General features: G+C 43.4%; 1 protein-coding gene across 3 annotated transcripts in view; it reads right to left on the reverse strand.

Moving 5' to 3' along the window:
* Window positions 1-18,894: 18,894 nt before the first annotated feature.
* The window catches only part of cdh15 (cadherin 15, type 1, M-cadherin (myotubule)), a 108,890-nt gene continuing 107,150 nt past the window's right edge, over window positions 18,895-20,634 (reverse strand). For all 3 annotated transcript variants that reach the window (XM_043706474.2, XM_087995647.1, XM_087995646.1), the window contains one exon: window positions 18,895-19,951. In XM_043706474.2, the coding sequence (XP_043562409.2) occupies window positions 19,751-19,951 (201 nt within the window). In that variant the 3' untranslated portion in view covers window positions 18,895-19,750. The remainder of the gene's footprint in view (window positions 19,952-20,634) is intronic.

Raw genomic sequence — 20,634 nt, forward strand, 5'->3', positions numbered from 1 at the left:
TTATGTAAGCTACCTTCTTCCTTTTGACGAGAAGCTCCACCGCTCTCGTCATCCAAGGTTCCTTTATCTTACCCCTTCTTGTCTGTCTCAGAGGGACATATTTATTCATCACTCGCATCAACTATTCCTTAACCAGTCTCCACATGTCTATAGTGCCTTTGAAGAGAAAATGAGGTCTGCAGATGCTGGAGATCAGAGATGGAAATGTGTTGCTGGAGAAGCGCAGCAGGTCAGGCAGCATCTAGGGAACAGGAGAATCGACGTTTCGGGCATTAGCCCTTCTTCAGGAATGCCTTTACCATGGAACAATGCTCCCAGTCCATGCTTCCTAACTCATGTCTAATCGCATCATAGTTTCCTCTTCCCCATTTAAATATCCTCCCATTTTGCCTAACCCTCTCCTTCTCCATAGCTATGTAGAATGTGAGGCAGTTGTGGTCACTATCACCAAAATGCTCTCCCACCACAAGATCTGATACCTGCCCCGGCTCGTTTCCGAGCACTAAGTCTAGAATGGCCTCTCCCCTCATCGGCCTGTTAACGTACTGAGTTAGGAAACCCTCCTGAACACACCTGACAAAAACAGCTCCATTCAAATCTTCTGCTCGAAGGAGGTTCCAATCAATATTGGGAAAGTTAAAGTCACCCATTACAACAACCCTACTACGTCCACACTTTTCCAAAATCTGCCGAGCTATGCTTTCTTCCATCTCCCTGCTGCTACTGGGGGGCCTGTAGTAAACTCCTAACGAGGTGACTGCTCCCTTGCTGTTCCTAATTTCCACCCATACTGACTCAGTAGGCAGATCTTCCTTGACAATGGAAGCTTCTGTAGCTGTGATACCCTCTCTGATTAGTAGTGCTACACCCCCTCCTCTTTTTCCCCCCTCCCTATTCTTTTTAAATGTTCTAAACCCTGGAACATCCAGCAACCATTCCTGCCCCTGAGAAACCCATGTCTCTGTTATGGCCACAACACCATAGCACCAGGTACTGATCCATTCTCTAAGTTCATCACTTTTATTTCTGATACTCCTTGCGTTAAAGCAAACACACTTTAACTGATCCCTTGGTTCCTTCCCAGGAGAATCCTTCCCACTAGCTGGTCTACCTCTTGCTATTGCCTCATCTGCATCAACTCTCACCTCCGGTATACAGCTCAGGTTCCCACCCCCCTGCCATACTAGTTTAAACCTTCTCGAACTACTCAAGCAAACCTTCCACCCAGGACATTGGGTCCCCTTCCAGTTCAGATGCAACCCGTCCTTCTTGTACAGGTCCCACCTTCCCCAGAAGGCATCCCAATTATCTACATATCTGAAGCCCTCCCTCCTACACCAGCTGCGCAGCCACGTGTTAAGCTGCACCCGCTGCCTGTTCCTCGCCTCGCTATCTCGTGGCACCAGTAGTAAAGGGGGCTTTAAATAAAAGAGTCAGAAGCTGGGACCAAGTAAGGGGCGTAAGGGTGGCACGGTGGCTCAGTGGTTAGCACTGCTGCCTCACAGCACCAGGGACCTAGGTTCGAGTCCCAGCTCGGGCGACTGTCTGTATGGAGTTTGTACGTTCTCCCTGTATCTGTGTGGGTTTCCCTCCGGATACTCTGGTTTTCTCCCACTGTCCAAAGGTGTGCAGGTCAGGTGAATTGGCCACGCTAAATTACCCATAGTCTAGATTAGAGTGGTGCTGGAAAAGCACAGCAGGCCAGGCAGCATCCAAGGAGTAGGAAAATCGATGTTTTGGGCAAAAGCCCTTCATCAGGAATAGAGGCAGGGTGCCTGCAGAGTGGTGAGATAAAAGTCTCGTTTCAGCCACTTTGGAATATGTTTGACCATGAGGTTTCCACTCTTCTTACAATCTGTCCTTCTTGATTTTGCTATATCACCTTCCTAATCTCTTCTGGCCACAGTATGTCAAACAAGGTTCTCAGCTGGTGTTTTAACATTACGGATGCTGGTGAGCATCCCTTCTTGTGGCATGTCCCTTCTTGTCACAGTCTGGTAATCATCAGCCAAAGTGGTGCTAGCTTATTAGCACCTGCTGTGCTTTTCCAGCACCACTCTAATCTAGACTCTGGTTTCCAGCATCTGCAGTCCTTGTTTTTACCTTAAATTGCCCATATGTTTAGGTGTGTTAGTCAGGGATAAATATAGGGTAGGGGAATGGGTCTGGGTGGGTTACACTTCAGAGTGTTGGTGTGGACTTGTTGGGCCAAAGGACCTGTTTCCATACTGTAGGGAATCTAATCTTATAGTTAAAGTAAAGGAAGTAATTGAATAATAAGCTAGCACCACTTTGGCTGATGATTACCAGACTGTGACAAGAAGGGACATGCCACAAGAAGGGATGCTCACCAGCATCCGTAATGTTAAAACACCAGCTGAGAACCTTGTTTGACATACTGTGGCCAGAAGAGATTAGGAAGGTGATATAGCAAAATCAAGAAGGACAGATTGTAAGAAGAGCGGAAACCTCATGGTCAAACATATTCCAAAGTGGCTGAAACGAGACTTTTATCAAATACAGTGTAAACTAGGGATGAACTGGTCTAGGTGAGACACTGGTTTCAGCTGGTTGCTACACTTCACCAATGGTGGGGGGAGGGGAAAATGTCCCTCAGAATACAGAGCTGGTCCATATGGGACCAGTGGTGTTGACTGAGTCATGGGGTGTCCAAGCCAAGTTGGCTGTACCCAAGGAGAAAGCAACAGCAGTGTCACACAGTAACAATTGCCAATCAGTAAGGACTTACCTGCAGAAGAACAGGAGCTTTTGGAAGCCTGGGAGACCACACTAGAAAAGGTTCCTGAGACAAGGAGATGGTCTTCTAGGAATCGCCACCCCCCTGAGAGACTGATCATGTCAATATACACTACGGAAGGGTAATTTTTTGCAATTATTCTTGAAAATGTGCATGTTTTAGCTACAATGATTGTAGAACAGTTATAATCATTGTATGTATGTATGTATGTATATATATATATAAGAAAAATATTGAAATAAAGGGGGAGAGTTAGTATGCATGTACAGTAGTTAGATGTGTGTTGCCCATTCAAGAGAGTGGGTCAGCTGACGGAGAGATGGGCAGTAGGAGAGAAAGTCTAAAACCGATTTTGCAGTTAGGAGAATGCACAATAACGGTACCCTGTTCAAGTTTACCCTCGGTCTACCTCAAGTTCTATTTATGGTACTAGTGAACTATAAACATAACACTGTACAGCTCCAACACACTCCTCCTTGCTGTTATAATCTGTACCTCTTAACTACTCTATTAACCTTTCCTGCTACCTTCAGGGATCTGGACAAGCACCCTGAGATCCCTGCGTTTCTCTGAGCATCTTTGGATCCTGCCATTTATTGAGTACTTTTACATCTTGTAACTTCTACCAAAGTGCATTAGTTCACATTTATCAGGGTCAAATTTTATCAGGTACTGGTCTGACCAATTAGTTTATTAAAGCAAGCAGTTTCCAGAAGGGCAGTAGAACAGCATCAAAGACATGTACAAAATCTAACTGATCTCCACGCATAGAACCTTGGAGTAGCTGCACGTGCAGCTTAGAGGAGATATTGGCTGTGACCATTCCAGAATTTAAAGAATTTTGGAAGTTTAGAAAAAAAATCCTTTGATTTGATTTATTGGGCTACTTCCTGCATCCTCCACCAGATCAGAAACAGATATCTTGGTGGGTACATTAGCTCAATCAGAATAATTCTCCAGTAACTTTCCCCCTTGCTGTTGTATTTGCAGTTTGGACTCCAGCTCACTAACACTGAGTCAAAGTTCCCTAAACAACCAACACTTGCTGCAAATATAGTCACTTCAGTTCGCATCAGCACTCATCAGCTCCTTGACACTATACCTGCCTACTCACCCTTCTCATGCAGGTCCACTTCCCCAGTCTACTTTGCTGCAATGCTGACTTGCTGCACATTGATCACTTGACTACATATTGATGGTACAGTCAGGAATTTGCAGGCTATGGGTTACAGATTGTGAGTTCGGACTCAGTCACCTGGGTCAGTAGTGGTATTACTAAATTAAGCTTGGTGACGGTTATTGAAGTACCATAACCAGAGTGAATTCTGTTCCCTTGCCCCTCTCAGGACATCTTCCAGAGAGTAAAGATTGCAGGAGTACAGATTCATTAGCTGAGTGGGTTGAGCTGGGAGGGTGCATAGCTGGAATTAACAGGGTTAGTCTCACAGAATATTACCTCTCAGAGTCAGGCTGTCTGATTAGTCTGTGACTCTGTTCTGCTTTTGCTACAATTCCCAGCGATTAGCAAGGAGGACTTTGCAGGGTCATAGAACATAGAAAAGTACAGCCCACGATGTTGTGCCGAGGTTTAATCCTAATGTAATATATAGTAACTTAACCTACGCACCCCTCAACTCACTGCTGTCCATGTGCATGTCCAGCAGTCGCTTAAATGTCCCCAATGACTTCACTTCCACCACCACAGCTGGCAATGCATTCCACGCATTCACAACTCTCTGCGTATAGAACCTAACTCTGACATCTCCTTTATACCTTCCTCCTAATATCTTCAAACTATGACTTCTCGTACCAGTCAATCCTGCCCTGGGGAAAAGTCTCTGGCTATTGACTCTATCTATTCCACTCATTATTTTGTACACCTCGATCAGGTCTCCTCTCTTCCTCCTCCTCTCCAGAGAAAAAAGTCTGAACTTATTCAACCTTTCTTCATAAGGCAAGCCCTCCAGTCCAGGCAGCATCCTGGTAAACCTTCTTTGCATCCTCTCCAAAGCCTCTGTATCTTTCCTATAGTAGGGCAACCAGAACTGGACACAATATTCCAAGTGTGGTCTCACCAGGGACTTGTAGAGCTGCAGCAAAACCTCACGGCTCTTAAACTCTATTCCCCTGTTAATGAAAGCCAAAACACCATGTGCTTTCTTAACAACCTTATCCACTTGGATGGCAACTTTGAGGGATCTATGTACTTGCACACACAGATCCCTTTGTTCCTCCACATTGCCAAGAATCCTGTCTTTAATCCTATATTCAGCATTCGAGTTTGCCCAGCTCTGCATCCTGTCTATGTCACGCTGCAGCCTGCAGTAGCCCTCGGTACTATCAACGGCACCTCCAGCCTTTGTGTCACCTGCAAATTTACTAACCTACCCCTCAACCTCCTCATTCAAGTCATTTATAAAAACTACAAAGAGCAGAGGCCCAAGAACAGATCCCTGCGGGACCCCACTCAACATTGACCTCCAGACAGAATACTTTCCATCTACAACCACTCTCTGCCTTCTGTCAGCCAGCCAATTCTGAATCCAGATAGCCAAATCTCCCTCTATCCCATACTTCCTGACTTTATGAATGAGCCTACCATGGGGAACCTTATCAAATGCCTTGCTGAAGTCCATATATACCACATTCACTGCTTGACTGTTGTCGACCTGTCTTGACACCTGCTCACCACCTCAATAAGATTTGTGAGGCACGACCTGCCCCTCACAAAGCCTTGCTGACTGCCTTTAATCACGCTATGCTTTGCCAAATAGTCATAAATCCTATCCTTTAGAATTCTTTCCAAAACTTTGCTGACCACAGATGTAAGACTGACTGGTCTGTAATTGCCAGGATTTCCCTATTATCCTTCTTGAAAAGAGGAACAACATTTGCCTCCTTCCAATCCTCCATTACGACTCCCATGGAGAGTGAAGAGGCAAATATCCTCGCCAGTGGCTTAGCAACCTCCTTTCTAGCTTCCCGGAGCAGCATAGGATAAATCTGGTCTGGCCCTTATCAATCTTAATGTTTTCCAAAATTTCTAGCACATCAACTTCATCAATCTTTATCTGGTCAAGACTGTATCCCAGCTCCTCTAAGTTTTCATTTACAACAAGCTCCCTTTCCTTGGGAAGCAAAAAACTCATTTAGGACTACCCCTATCTGCTCAGACTCCACGCACAAGTTCCCTCCGCTATCCCTGATCGGCCCTACCTTCTCCCTGATCATTCTCTTATTTAAATAAGGCTGTGTGTCTGTCATTGTTGTTTCCAGTGCAGTGATGGCAGTGATCGTTCTCAATTTCTTTCCTTAAAAAAAAGGCTTTGCAGCTGTTAGGTACAACTGAGTGATTTGATAGGCTATTTCAGTGAAAATTTAAGAGTCATAGAGTCACAGAAATGTACAGCACGGAAACAGACCCTTTAGTCCAACTCATCCATGCCAACCAGATATCCTAAACTAGTTTAGTCCCATTTGGCAGCACTTGGCCCATACCCCTCTAAACTCTTCCTATTCATATTCCCATCCAAATGCATTTTAAATACTGTAATTGTATCAGTCTCCATCACTTCCTCTGTCAACTCATTCACACGCGCATCACCCTCTGTGTGAAAATGTTGCCCCTTATGTCCCTTTTATATCTTTCCCCTCTCACCCTAAAGCTATACCCTCTAGTTATGGACTCCCCCACCCCAGGGAAACAATTTTGTCTATTTATCCTAAGCATGCCCCTCAGGATTTTATAGACCTCTATAAGGTCACCCCTCAGCCTCCCACGCTCCAGGGAGAAAACCCCCAGCCTACTCAGCCTCTCTGTTTAACTCAAATCCTCCAACCCTGGCAACATCCTTGTAAATCTTTTCTGGATCCTTTCAAGTTTCACAACATCTTTCCAATAGGAAGGAGACCAGAATTGCATACAATATTCCAAAACTGGCCTAACCAATATGCTGTGCAGCTGTAACATGAGCTCCCAAGTCCTATACTCAAGGCTGTGACCAATGAAGGAAAACATACCGAATGCCTTCTTCACTATCCTATCTACATGCAGCTCTACTTTCAAGGAACTATGAACCTGCACTCTAAGGTCTGTTTGCTCAGCAACACTCCTCAGGACCTTATCATTAAGTGTATAAGTCCTGCTCTGATTTGCCTTCCCAAAATGCAGCTTCTCACATTTATCTAAATTAAACTCCATCTGCCACTCCTCAGCCCATTGACCCATCTGATCAAGATCCTGTTGTACTTTGAGGTCAACTTCTTTACTGTCCACTACACCTCCAATTTTGATGTTGTCTGCAAACTTACTAACTATATCTCCTATGTTGACATCCAAATCATTTATTTAAATGATAAAAAGCAGTTAATCACATTACTGTTGCACTTGAGTTACAGGTCGGACAAAACATTGAGGACAGCAGACTTCCCTTTCCTAAAGGGCATTCGGGTTGGGATATCTGATCGGTATGGACGAGTTGAACCAAAGGGTCTGTTTTCATGCCATACATCTCTGTGACCCTATGACTCTAAGAATAGTCTTGTGGTTATCATTAGCCATTTTTTTAAAAAACAACCCAGATTTACTTGTTAATTTTATTCAAATTCCACATTGTGTCATGTTGAAATTCCAATCTGTGTCCTCGGTGTTAGAATAAAGGCAAAATATTTCACATGCTGAAATTTGAAACATGCACAGAGAAAGTTGGAGAAACTCAGCAGGTCTGGCAGCATTTGCGGAGAGAAAAACAGTTACTATTTCAAGTCTGATATGACTCTTACTCAGAACTTAATTCTTTAAAATTGTTTCCTCAGAACATTACCCTGGGTCACTGGATTACCTCATCTAGCGACAAAACCACTAACCCACCATGTTGCCCTCCATAATATTTTCATAACATCCTGCGTTTTGAGTTTTCAAAGAAATCTGATAAAATTTTAAAACTAAAGGCTGCTGATTTATTTCAAAAATCATAGATGTCACAACAGGGTGGCAGCCTTTTATCTCATTAAGCTTGTGCTGCTGTTCCAACCTCACAACAATGTTCTTTCCCCATAGCCCTGCAAATCCTTCGGTCCAAATATTTGTTTAACTTATTTTTGAAAGATACTCTTGAACTGGCTGCTAGCAATTCCAGATCATAATCATTCACTTAGTTCAGAAAACAAATTTTCCTTGAATTTTTCCTACTGAATCTTTCATCAATCATTTGGAATCTATGTTCAGTTACTGAACCTCTTCCAAACAGGAACAGTTTTTTCTGAATTTATTTTACTATAACCTCTCATAATATTGATGAAAGGTAATCTAGAATCAAAATACTGGTTTGCTTTCTCTCTATGGATGCTGCCTGACCCTCTGTGATCTCCAACATTTTTTGTTTTCAGTACAGATTCCAGAATCTTGTAGTTAGCCCCTACTAAGGGTCCCAGCTCTGATCACTGTGGTACATGACTGGCCACAGGCTTCCAATTACAAAATAACCCTCAACCACCGCCCTTTACCTCCTAATTGTAAGCCAATTTTGGATCACATTTGCAAACTTACAGTCATAGTCATACAGCACGGAAACAGACCCTGCGCTGACCAGACATCCAAATCTGATCTAGTTGCATTTGCAAACATTTGTCCCATATCCCTCTAAATCGTTCTTGTTCATGTACCCATCCAGATGTCTTTTAAATGTTGTATTTGTACCCACCTCCACTATGTCCTCTGGCAGCTCATTCTATACACGTAGCACCCTCTGCGTGAAAAAGTTGCCCTTCAGGTGCTTTTTAAGTCTTTCCCTTCTCACCTTAAATCTATGACCTCTAGTTTTGGACTCACTCACCCGAAGAAAAAGACCTTGGCTAATCACCCTATCTACAAACAGACTCTAACCTCACACCTTTAATGCATTATCTGAGCTGTTACCTTTGCTTCCAAATAATCTGTTGGACTGTTCAGGGATGTGTAGGGTGGGTGCATTAGTCAGGGGTTAAATTTAGGGGAACGGGTCTGGGGGGGTTACTCTTGGGATGGTCACTGTGGACTTGTTGGACTGAAGGGCCTGTTTCCACACTGTAGGGATTCTATGAAAAGACTGTATGAAGATGGTAGGTTTCCTTTCCTGAAGGATTTTAGTGAACCAGGTGGGTTTTTCCAACAATTTACAATGGTTTCATGGATTTCAGTAGATTCTTAATTCCAGATATTTTTACTGAATTTAAATTCTACCATCTGCAATGGCAGGATTCAACCCGGGTCCTCAGAATATTGATTGAGCCTCTGGATTAATAGTCCTGTGATATTACCATTAGGCCATCACCTCCCTATTTGTCCAAGACCTGGAGGAAACAGTGTCAGATTGGGGTGGACAAAGTTAAAAATCAGCTGATGAACCGACACAAAATGTACCCTGGGTGGGGATTTCAATGTCCACCACCAAAAGTGGCTTAGCAGCAATACTACTGATCGAGCTACTCAGGTCCTAAAGGACATAGCTGCTAGACTGGTGAGGGAACCAACAAGAGGGAAAAACATACTTTGGCTCATCCTTACCAATCTGCCGGCTGCAGATGCATCTCTCTATGACAGTATCTGTAAGAGTGACCATTGCACAGTTCTTGTGGAGCCGAAATCTTGCTTTCCCATTGAGAATAACCTCCATTGTGTTGTATGCACTACCACTGTGCTAAATGGGACAGACTTTGAACAGTCCTAGCAACTCAAGGCTGGGCATCCATAAAGCGCTGTGGGCCATCAACAACAGCAGAATTGTATTCCTGTACAATCTGTAACCTCATAACCGGGCATATACCTCATTCAACCATTACCGTTATGCCAGGGGATCAACTCTGGTTCAATGAAAATTGCAGGAAGGCATGCCAGGAGCAATAACCGGCATACTTGAAGATGAAGTATCAACCTGTAAAAGCCACCAAATAGGACTACTTGCATGCCAAACAATATAAGCAGCAAGTGATAGACAGAGCTGAGCAATCCGACAACCAACAGATCAGATCTAAGCTCTGCAGTCCTGCCACATCCAGTCATGGATGGTGGTGGATGATTAAACAACTCACTGAAGGAGGAGGAGGCTCAACAAATATCTCCATCCTCAATGATGGAAGAGCCCAGCACAGCAGTGCAAAAGATAAAGCTGAAGCATTCGCAGAAACGTTCGGCCAGAAGGGCCAAGTGGACAATCCATGCAGCCTCCTTCAGTTGTCCCCAGCGTCACATATACCAGTCTTCAGCCAGTTCGATTCACTTCACGTGATATCAAGAAACAGTTGGCGGCACTGGATACTGCAAAGGCTACAGACCCTGACAACATTCCCGCAATAATACTGAAGACTTGTACTCCAGAACTTGCCATTTGCCCAGCAAAGCTCTTCCAGTACAGTTGCAACATTGGCTTCTACCCGACATTGTGGAAAATTGCCCAAGTATGTCCTATACATAAAAAGCAGGACAAATCCAACTCAGCCAATTATCACCCCATCAGTCTACTCTTGATCATCAGTAAAATGTTGAAAGATATCAACAACAGTCCTGTCAAGCAGCACCTGCTCAGCAATAATCTGCTCAGTGACACCCGGTTTGGGTTCCCCCGGGGCCACTGAGCTCCTGAGGTCATTAGTCCCCTAACGCCACTGGTTCAAACATGGGCAAATGAGCTGAATGCTAGAGGTGAGGTGAGAGTGACAGCCCTTGACATCAAGGCTGCATTCAACTGAGTGTGGCATCATAGAGCATTAGCAAAACTGGAATCAATGGGTATCGGGGGGAAAACTCTCCGGTGGTTAGAGTCATACTTGACATATAGGAATTTGGTTGTGGTTGTTGGAGGTCAGTCATCTCAGCTGCAGGACATCTCTACAGGAGTTCCTCAGGGTAGTGTCGTAAGCCCAACCACCTTCAGCTGCTTCATCAATGATCTTCCCTCCGTCATAAGGTCAGCAGTGGGGATGCCAATGATTGCACAATCTTCAGCACCATTCACAATTCCTCAGACACTGAAGAGGTCCTTGTCCAAATGCAGTAAAATATGGACAATAACCAGGCTTGGGCTGACCCAGTGGTAAGTAAAATTCACGCCACACAAATGCCAGGCTATGACCATCACCAATAAGAGACAATCTACCCACCAACATTCAGTGGTGTTACCATCACTGAATCCCCCACTATCAATATCCTGGGAGATATCATTGATCAGAAACTTAACTGGACTCACCGCATAAATGCAGTGGCTACAGTGGCAAACACATCGACCTGGACCCAATATACCGGCCACTGCAGCGGACAGCTGGAACTGACAATTGGAAGCGGCAGAGACAAACCACTATAAATGCCGGAGGAAACATCACAGAAGCGCTTCACAGGAGGCTCCCACAGGATGTCACCTGGACAGGGGATGAAACATCTGCAACACAAATTCCCAGCTCGGCGAACAGAACCACAACAATACTGTGGCAAGTAACTCACCTCCTGCCTACCCAAGCCTGTCCACCATCTATAAGGCACAGATCAGGAGTGTGATGGAATATTTGCCTGGATGAGTGCAGTCCCAAGACGCTTGACACCATCCAGGACAAAGCATTAATTGGTACTGCATCCACAAGCATCCACTCCCTCTACCACCAATGCTTTGTAGCAGCAGTGTGTACTATCTATAAGATGCACTGCAGAATTTCACTAAAGATCCTCAGACAGCACTTTCCAAACCCATGACCATTTCTGTCTAGAAGGACAAGGTCAGCAGTACATGGGAACACCACCACCTTTAAGTTGCCCTCACCATCCTGACTTGGAAATATATAGCCATCCTTCATGGTCCTGGAATTCCCTCCCTAATAGCATTGTGGGTCAACCCACAGCAAGTGGACTGCAGTGGTTCAAGAAAGCAGCTCACCAACACCTTCTCAAGGGCAACTAGGGATGGGTGATAAATGCTGGTCAGCAAGTAATGCCCAGATTTGACAAAAATGAATAAATATTTTAAAAATTGCCGGGAAAACCTATAAAAGATTATTTGACCACAACTCCTTGACACTCAATGGTGCTATCATCATTGAATTCCACCACTGGCCCCCCACCCCCCACCCCTACTCCAACTATCATCATCTGGTGACTACCATTGACCAGATACTCAATTGGTCTTTTCACATAAACACAGTGGCTACAAGAGCAGGTCAGAGGCTAGAAATACTGCAATGAGTAACTCAATGCCTGAGTCCCCAAAGCCTTTCCACCATCTGCAAGGCACAGGTTAGGAGTGTGATAGAATACTCCCCAATTGCCTGGATAGCCTTAGGTCCAACTCTCAGGAAGCTTGACACCATCCAGGACAAACAGCTCACTTGACTGGCACCACATCCACAGGCATCAACTTCTTCCAACACCAGTGCTGAGTTGCAGCAATGTATACTATCTACCAGATGCATTGCAGGAATTCACCAAAGATCCTTATACAGCACGTTTCAAACCCATGACAACTTCCATCTAGATGGACAAGGGCAGCAGATATATTGGAACAGTACTGCCTGCAACTTCCCTCCTAAACTACTCTCCATCCTAACTTGTAAATATATCACCATTCTTTCACTGTCACTGGGTCAAAATCCTGGAATTCCCCCTCTCAGGGCACTATAGATTACAACAGTTCAAGAAGGCCACCCTTTCTCAAGGGCAGCTAGAGACGGGCTATAAACTCTAGCCAGCCAGTGACGCCAGTAATACAAAGGTCCCATGAGAGAATAGAAAAAGAAATCTGGTGAGTATGTCTGATTAATCCTGCCTTTCCAAGTATTGATTAATCCTGTTCTTCAAAACTGTTTTCCCAGTAATTTCCCTATCACCGACATCAGACTAACTAGCCTGTAATCTCTTGGCCTATCCCTGCTACTCTTCTAGCACCAAGGAACCACATTAGCTATTGTCCAATCTCTCCATATTAAATAGTTTGTGATTTTGTAAAGTTTGCTGTTCTTACTGAGCTGTACAAAACTTTGGTTAGGCCATAACTGGAGTACTGTGTACAGTTCTAGAAGGATGTGATTGCACTGGAGGGATGCAGAGGAGATTCATCAGGATGTTATCTGGAATGGAGTAGATTTGCTGTGTTCCAGTTGTTTTATTTAAGCAGAAAAGGCTGAGGAGTAACCTGATCAAGGTTTATAGTATTCTAAAAGGCATGGACAGGATGAATAAGAGAGCAGCTGTTCCCCTTTATTGAACTATCAATAACGAGCACAATTTTAGAGTGAAAGGCAGGAAGTTTAGAGGTGAGTTGAGGAAGACATTTTTTACCCAAAAGGTGGTGTAAATCTGGAATGCACAGCCTGGGAGGGTGGCTGAGGCTGGAAACCTCACAATCTTTAAAAAGTACTTGATTGAACACTTAAGACCATAGGATATAAGAGCAAGTTAGACCATTTACCTTCTCATGTCTGCTCTACCATTTGATCATAGCTGATATGTTTCTCAACTCCATTCTCCTGCCTTCTCCCCAAAACCCTTGACCCCCTTGCTTATCAAGAATCTATGTATCTGAATGACTTGGCTTCCACATCCTTCTGCTGCAGTGAGTTCTACAGCGTCATCACCTGCTGGCTGAAATAGTTCCTCCTTATTCAGTTCTAAAGGGCTCTTCACTCTGAGACTGTGCCCTCTGTCCTGGTCTCTCCTCATAGTAGAAACATCTTCTCCATGTTCATACTATCCAGACCTCTCTGTTTTATGTAAGTTTCAGTGAGATACCCCCTCCTCCTAAACTCCATCTAGTACAAACCCAGAGTCTTCAATCATTCATTATACGACAAGTTCTTCATCCCTAGAATCATTCTTGCAAACGTCCTCAGAACTCCTCCAGCACCACACATCCTTCCTAAATACAGGACCCAAAGCCACTCACAATATTCCAAATGTGATCTGACCAGAGTCTTATACAGCTTCAGCAGTACATCCCTTCTGTTGTATCCTAGTCCTGTTGAAATGAATGCTAACATTGCATTTGCCTTCCTTCATAAGTTCATTAAATATTGGAACAGACTTAGGCTATTTGGCCCATTGAGTCTGGTCCACCATTCAATCATGGTTGATATGCTCCTCACCAACATTCTCCTGTCTTCTCCACATAACCCTTCAATCCATTACCAATTAAAAATCTGTCTAACTCCTCCTTAAATTTACTCACTGTTTCAGCATCCATCGCATTTTGGGATAGCGAATTCCACAGATTCACAACCCTTTGGAAGAAATAGTTTCTCCTCAACTCTGTTTTAAGGATGCTATCCCTTATCTAAGAGTATGACCTCTCATCTTAGAATGCCCTATAAGAGGAAGCATCTGCTCCACATCTATTTTATCCATACCTTATATCATCTTGAATATTTGATCTTCTAAATTCCAGAGAATACAGGCCTAAACTGTTCAATCTCTTCATACAACAAACCCCTCATCTCTGGGATAAATCTAGTGAACCTCCTCTGAACTGCCTCCAATACCACTACATCTTTCCTCAAATAAGGGGATCAAAACTGTGCACAATACTCCAGGGTCTCACCAATGCCTTGTATAGTTGTAGCAATACTTCCTTACCTTTATATTGTGTTCCTTTAGCAATAAAAGCCAACATTCCATTTGTTTTCTTTATTATCTGCTGTACCTGCATGCTAGTTTTCTGTAACTCATGAATGAGGGCTGCCAACTGAACCTGCACGTAAACCTTAAGAGAATCTGAACTAGCACTCCCAAGTCCCTATGTGCTTCATATTTCCAAAGCTTTTCCCTATTCAGAAAATAGCCTATGCCTCTATTCTTCTGACCAAAATGCAAAACTTCATTCTTTCCCACATTGTATTTTATTTGCCACTTCTTTGCCCACTCACCTAACCTGTCCAAGACCTTATTGCAGCTCCCCAGCTTTCTCAACACTACCTGTCCTTCCATCTATGTGTCATCTGCAAGTTTTGCAATTTAGGGGAGGTTATGGCCTAGCGGAATTATCACTGGATTTGTTAATCCAGAGACCTAGGTAGTGTGCTAGTGGCCTGGATTCCAATCCTGCGTTGGTAGATGGTGAAAATAAAAATCTGGAATATTTTTAAACAGTGACCCCCTATTTCTAGATTCTCGTACAAGAGTAACATCCTCTTCACATCCACCCTGAAAAGACCCCTCATGAGCTTATGTTTCAATCAAATCACCTCTTTATTAAACTCCAGCAGATAGTTTTATGATGACCCTGGCAAGTTACTGTTCCCCAGACCTAAAATATCTAACGAAGTGCCATCCTTACTCCCTGCCTATCCTGACAGCAGTTTACATCCTACTCCATGCAGAAGTGAAGAGCACACTTGATGAAATATACACCATCACAAATAGTCTTGAGACTGAATACCCTGAGACCTTATTCATCGTAGCTAGTGACTTCAATCAGGTCAACCTCAAGAGTGTGATACCAAGTTACCATCAACATATCTCCTGTTCCACCCAAAACACCCTTGATAATGGGTACAGAACCAAAATAAATGCCTACTGCTTCACCTCCCCCCATCATCTGCATTTTGGTAAATCAGACCACAAGACTGTGCCCCTTCTCCCAGCTGACAAGCAGAAACTGAACCGTGAGGATCTGGTACAGAAAACGTACAGTGCTAATCTGAAATAACGGATGAGCTCCTACATGACTGCTTGGAGTCGGTGGACTGGTCCATATTCAAGAACTCAGCGGCCAACCTAAACGAGTATGCCATTAGTCGAGAGTGTGGTGCTGGAAAAACACAGCAGGTCAGGCAGCATCTGAGAAGCAGGAGAATCGACGTTTCGTGCATAAGCCCTTCATCAGGAATCCTTTCCTGATGAAGGGCTTATGCCTGAAATGTTGACTCTCCTGCTTCTCGGATGCTGCCTGACCTGCTGTACTTTTCCAGCAGTACACTCTCAACCCTGAGCTCCAGCATCTGCAGTCCTCACTTTCTTCTGAGTATGCCATTACCATCACAGACTTCATCAGTAAGTTTGTAGAGGACTGTGTGTCAACAAAGTTAATCTAAGTGTTCCTCAACCATGGATGAACCGAGAGATCCACTCTCTCCTGAAGTCCAGGTCTGAGGCATTCAAATTGGGTGCTCTTGGCCTATACAAGAAATCTAGGTACGATCTTCACAAAGCCACCAGGAACACCAAGAGACAATTACAGACTAAACTAGACTCCCAGACTAACCACACAAATACACATCAACTATGGCAAGATATAGCAGGCTACAAAGTGAAGATGCGTAGAATCACTGACAGCAATGCATCCCTCCCCATTGTGCTCAATGCATTCTCTGTTTGTTTTGAGCAGAAGGTCAGTGAAGTGATGACACTTTCCTCAACAGCCTCAGTACACCTTTATCCACAGTTACTGCTGCAGACATCAGATCGGCCTTCTTGAGAGTGAACCCACAGAAAGCAACTGGCCCAGATGGAATCCCTGGCTGTGCACTCAAATCCTGGGTGGACCAGCTGGTGGGAGTATTTGCAGACATCTTTAAGTTCTCCTTAATCCAATGCGAGGTTCCTACCTGCTTCAAGAAGACCACTGTCATCCCATTGCCAAAGGAAAATCAGGCAACTTGCCCTAATGACGGCTGCCCAATGGCTCTGACATCCATCATTATGAAGTGCTTTGAAAGGTTAGTAATGGTACACATCAGCTCCAACCTCCCAGATCACCATGATCCACTACAATTCCCCTACCAGCGCAATAGGCCCACCGCAGATGCCATCTCTCTGGCCCTACACTCATTCCTGGAACATCTTGAAATAAGGACACCTACGTCAGACTCCTATTTATTGTTTAGCTCCACCTTCAACACCATAATTCCAACTAAACCTATCTCCTAACTCAAAGACCTATGACTGCTCCAACCTCTACAAGTGAATCCTTGACTTCCTGACCCGCAATCACAATCAGTAAGCATAGGTGACAGCTACTCCTCCATGATAATCCTCAACACCAGTGACCCGCAAGGCTGCATACTCAGCCTCTTACTATACCCCTTATACACTCAAGATTGTGTGGTCAAATTCAGCTTTAACTCCATTTACAATTTGTTAATGATATCACTATAGTAAGTTGGATCTTAAACAAAGACGAGACAGAGTACAGCAAAGAGATAGCTTAGTGATGTGGTGTAAAGACAACAATCTCTCCCTTATTATCAGAAAAATGAAGGAGCTGGACATCAAGTTCAGGAATTAGAGTGGAGGACATACCTCTGTTTGCATCAATGGTGCTGAAGTGGAGATGGAGAAAGTGAGGACTGCAGATGCTGGCGATCAGAGTCAAAAAGTGTGGTACTCGAAAAGTACAGCCGGTCAGGCAACATCCAAGGGGCAGGACAGTCGACATTTCGAGCATAAGCTCTTCATCAGGAATCCTGGTGAAGAGCTTATGCTCAGGAATCTGATGAAGAGCTCATGCTCGAAACCTTGACTCTCCCGCTCTCTGGATGCTGCCTGAGATGGAGATGGTTGAGAGTTTCAAGTTCCAGGAGTAAACATCATCAACAATCTGTCCTGGTTCATCCATGTTGACGCCATAGTCAATAAAGCATCCCAACATCTCTACTTCCTTAGAAGGCTAAGGAAATTCAACATGTCTACAATGACTCTTACCAATTTCAGAGATGCATGTGGAAAACATCCTATCTGCATGCAATACAGCTTCATGTGGCAACTGCTTTACCAAAGACCACAAGAATTTACAGAGAGTTGTGAATGCAACCCAGTCAATGATGAAAACTAGCTTTTTCCATTGACTCTATCTATACTTCCTGATGTATCGGGAAAGCAGCCAGCATCATAAAAAAGACCCTCCCACCCTGGTTATTATTTCTTCCAACTGGCAGAGGTTACAAAAATTTAAAAATACATACCAGATTCAAGCTCAGCTTCTTTCCTGCTGTTATTAGACTTATGAACGGACCTCTCATATATTAGATTTGATCTTTCTCTGCACCTTCTCGTAGTTATAACACTTTATTCTACATTCTGTTCAATGACTGTGATGTATGATTTGCCTGGATAGCACGCAAAACAATGCTTTTCATATATCTTGGTACATATGACAATAATAAGTGAAGTCAAATCAAATCTCTCTGTCCTTTCATCCCAATACATTTCTAATCTATTCCAGATAAACCTTCTCCAAACTGCTTCCCATGTATTGACATCCTTCCTTTAAAAAGGTGGCCATCACTGTACAAAGTACACCAACTCTTCATTATCCACAGATTTGCTACCTGCTGCTCCGTGCACTCGCAAGGTCAGCCCAGACTCCCCCTTTTTAATATAGACTTCCCCAGTCTGATCTCATGGTCCTTTGCATTAGGAGAGTTAGGTGGTAGCGATATCCATATTTTCTGTTATCCACAGAAAATCTGTGCTCCTATTCGCAGCGAATAAAGAGAATTTGGTGTAATCCAGGTATGGTTTCACCAGTGCCACATATGACTGAAACATAACCTCCCTATTTTTGTGTTCAACTCCCCTTACAATAATTAATAATATTCTGTTAACTTTACTAATTACATGTACGTGCAGGCTAACATTTTGTGATTCATGCACGAGGACACTCAAGTTCTTCTGCATCTCAGAGCTCAGCAATGTCTTTTCATTTATATAATATATCTTTTTTATTCTTCCTGCTTAAGTGTTGTCTCACCTTGTTTCTGCCAGGAAATGATCAAAATTTATGGGAAGGATAGAAGCATCACACTAGGGCAAGAAAATAATGAATGGGATATCTTAGGGTTGAAGGTTCTGTGTTGGAACTAGTGCAGTTTCTAAATTATGGAAATCGACGGGTAACTTTTTCACACAGAGGATGGTATGTATATGAAATGAGCTGCCAGTGGAAGTGGTAGAGGCGTGTACAATTACAACATTTAAAAGACACTTGAATGGGTACGTGAATAGGAATGGGCCAAATGCAAGCAAATGGGACCAGTTAAATTTAGGACATTTGCTGGCATGGATGAGTTGAGCTGAAGAGCCTATTTCTGTGCTGTATCAACCTATATGGATTCAGAAACCAAAGATGCATTGTTAGATTTGCAGACAATACCAAACCAGACACAGCAAAATCAAGGCTTAAAAAAAGATAAGTTACACAAAGTTTGACAGTTGGCAAAACAAAAGGCCAATGAAATTTAATACTGGAAATATAAAGGATAGCTCACAGGAAAGAAAACTGGGAAAACTGATGCTGACCATAAGGGTTGCTGAAATAGTTACAGGTACAATGGAAACTTATTGAGTCAGTCAGCTCAATACTTAACATTTTAATGTTGATCCATAAACAAAGCAACAAAAATAACAGGTCAAGATCAAAACTGACTCTAAAACTGTCCCACCTGGCATTAGCTGCATTGACACACAGTACTCCATCTACCTCCTCCCCACCTTCTCCCCCATCCAACTTCCCACCCTCTCTCAAACACACAGAACCCCATCCAATTTGGCAACTAGTTAGACACTGGCTTTGTGTTGCATGTTACTTTGCAGTGTTTGACACACAGTGTTCTCCATCCACTGTCTCTCTCCTTATCGGTTTGCTTTTCCTGTCTTGCTGGGTCACCTTTCCACATCCCATTTTGTCTTTGTCTGATTCCCTTGCTCATTCCCTCCTTGCTCATTCCCTCTCTTTTTCCCTTTCTCTCTTGCTCTCATTCACCTCTTACCCTTTTAATCTCCCAGTGTTTTCATTATTAGCATGGTATGGAATGCCTGTGTGACAGACTGAGTTTACAATATGATATCATCCTTACCCACTGACCCCTAAGATAAAAGTTTGACAGTTGTGTTCCATATCACAGAGTCATGGCTCAGAATTCAGATGAGAAACTGTACAAGTTATTGGCAAAGAATGAGAATAATTTCAGACATTTAGTGATTCAGTTGGAATAATACATTTCCTCAGATTGAAGTTTTGGAGATCTCAGTTGGACTGACAATTAGTGATCTCCATACATATCAGCTAGCTTCTTGAAACGAGGGCCCCAATCACTAAGGTAGTCATAATCCTGGTCTGAGTCAGAAGCCCTGGATGTGATGGAACTCAGAGTCTCAGCCAGAGAGCCCTCACCCTCATAATCGTAGATCAGAGCAGTGTCATACGGGGGTGCATTTGGGTCGTTATCAGCTGCATCCAATCCCTGCAAAACAGATTAAAAAGGGTTATTGGAGAGCACAATGACAGGGCACACAGCACCAAGAAGAGCACATGGCGCTTACTTGGGAAGAGAGACACCTGAGCACAAGACACTATTGATGTATATTTAATGTAGCTCTATACTGGTAACTTTAATATCAGCACACAGATCAGGGTATGTTTGTATAGAAATTACTATTAGAGAATGGCTTGTATTTATGATTAGATGTTTACTGCATCTTGTTCTGAAATCATTGATCTAGCTGTTGGAATCAAGTGTTGCATATTTTTAAATGTATAGTGCCTGCAATAATACTCATCAAATGGAGATTACACCAATATCAGCTCACAGATTGTGGGGGACAAAGAAACCCAGTTCTGTCCACCACGTAGGTGGATCAATCTTTCTGAATACTAGTTGACGCCACTTATAGATCTCTCTTATTGTGTCTATGACAGTTTCTGTCTGACATGATGAGAAGAAAACTGCTTGCACCTATAATGATCCAGTAGCTAAAATACATCTGCAATAAATACAATTAATGAACCACTAACATTTACTTAACAAGGTCTTTCTCTGTTGGGCTAACATGAGCAGTATGACTCCCTTAACAGTGTGTGACTGACTATAATAACTTCACCCATAACGTTATAATTACTCATACAAAAAAAAATCTGTAAATAACT

The sequence above is a fragment of the Chiloscyllium plagiosum genome, unplaced genomic scaffold (assembly GCF_037043375.1).
Source record: "Chiloscyllium plagiosum isolate Xiang-an unplaced genomic scaffold, Cpla_swu_hap1 HiC_scaffold_17, whole genome shotgun sequence".
Lineage (NCBI taxonomy): Eukaryota > Metazoa > Chordata > Chondrichthyes > Orectolobiformes > Hemiscylliidae > Chiloscyllium > Chiloscyllium plagiosum.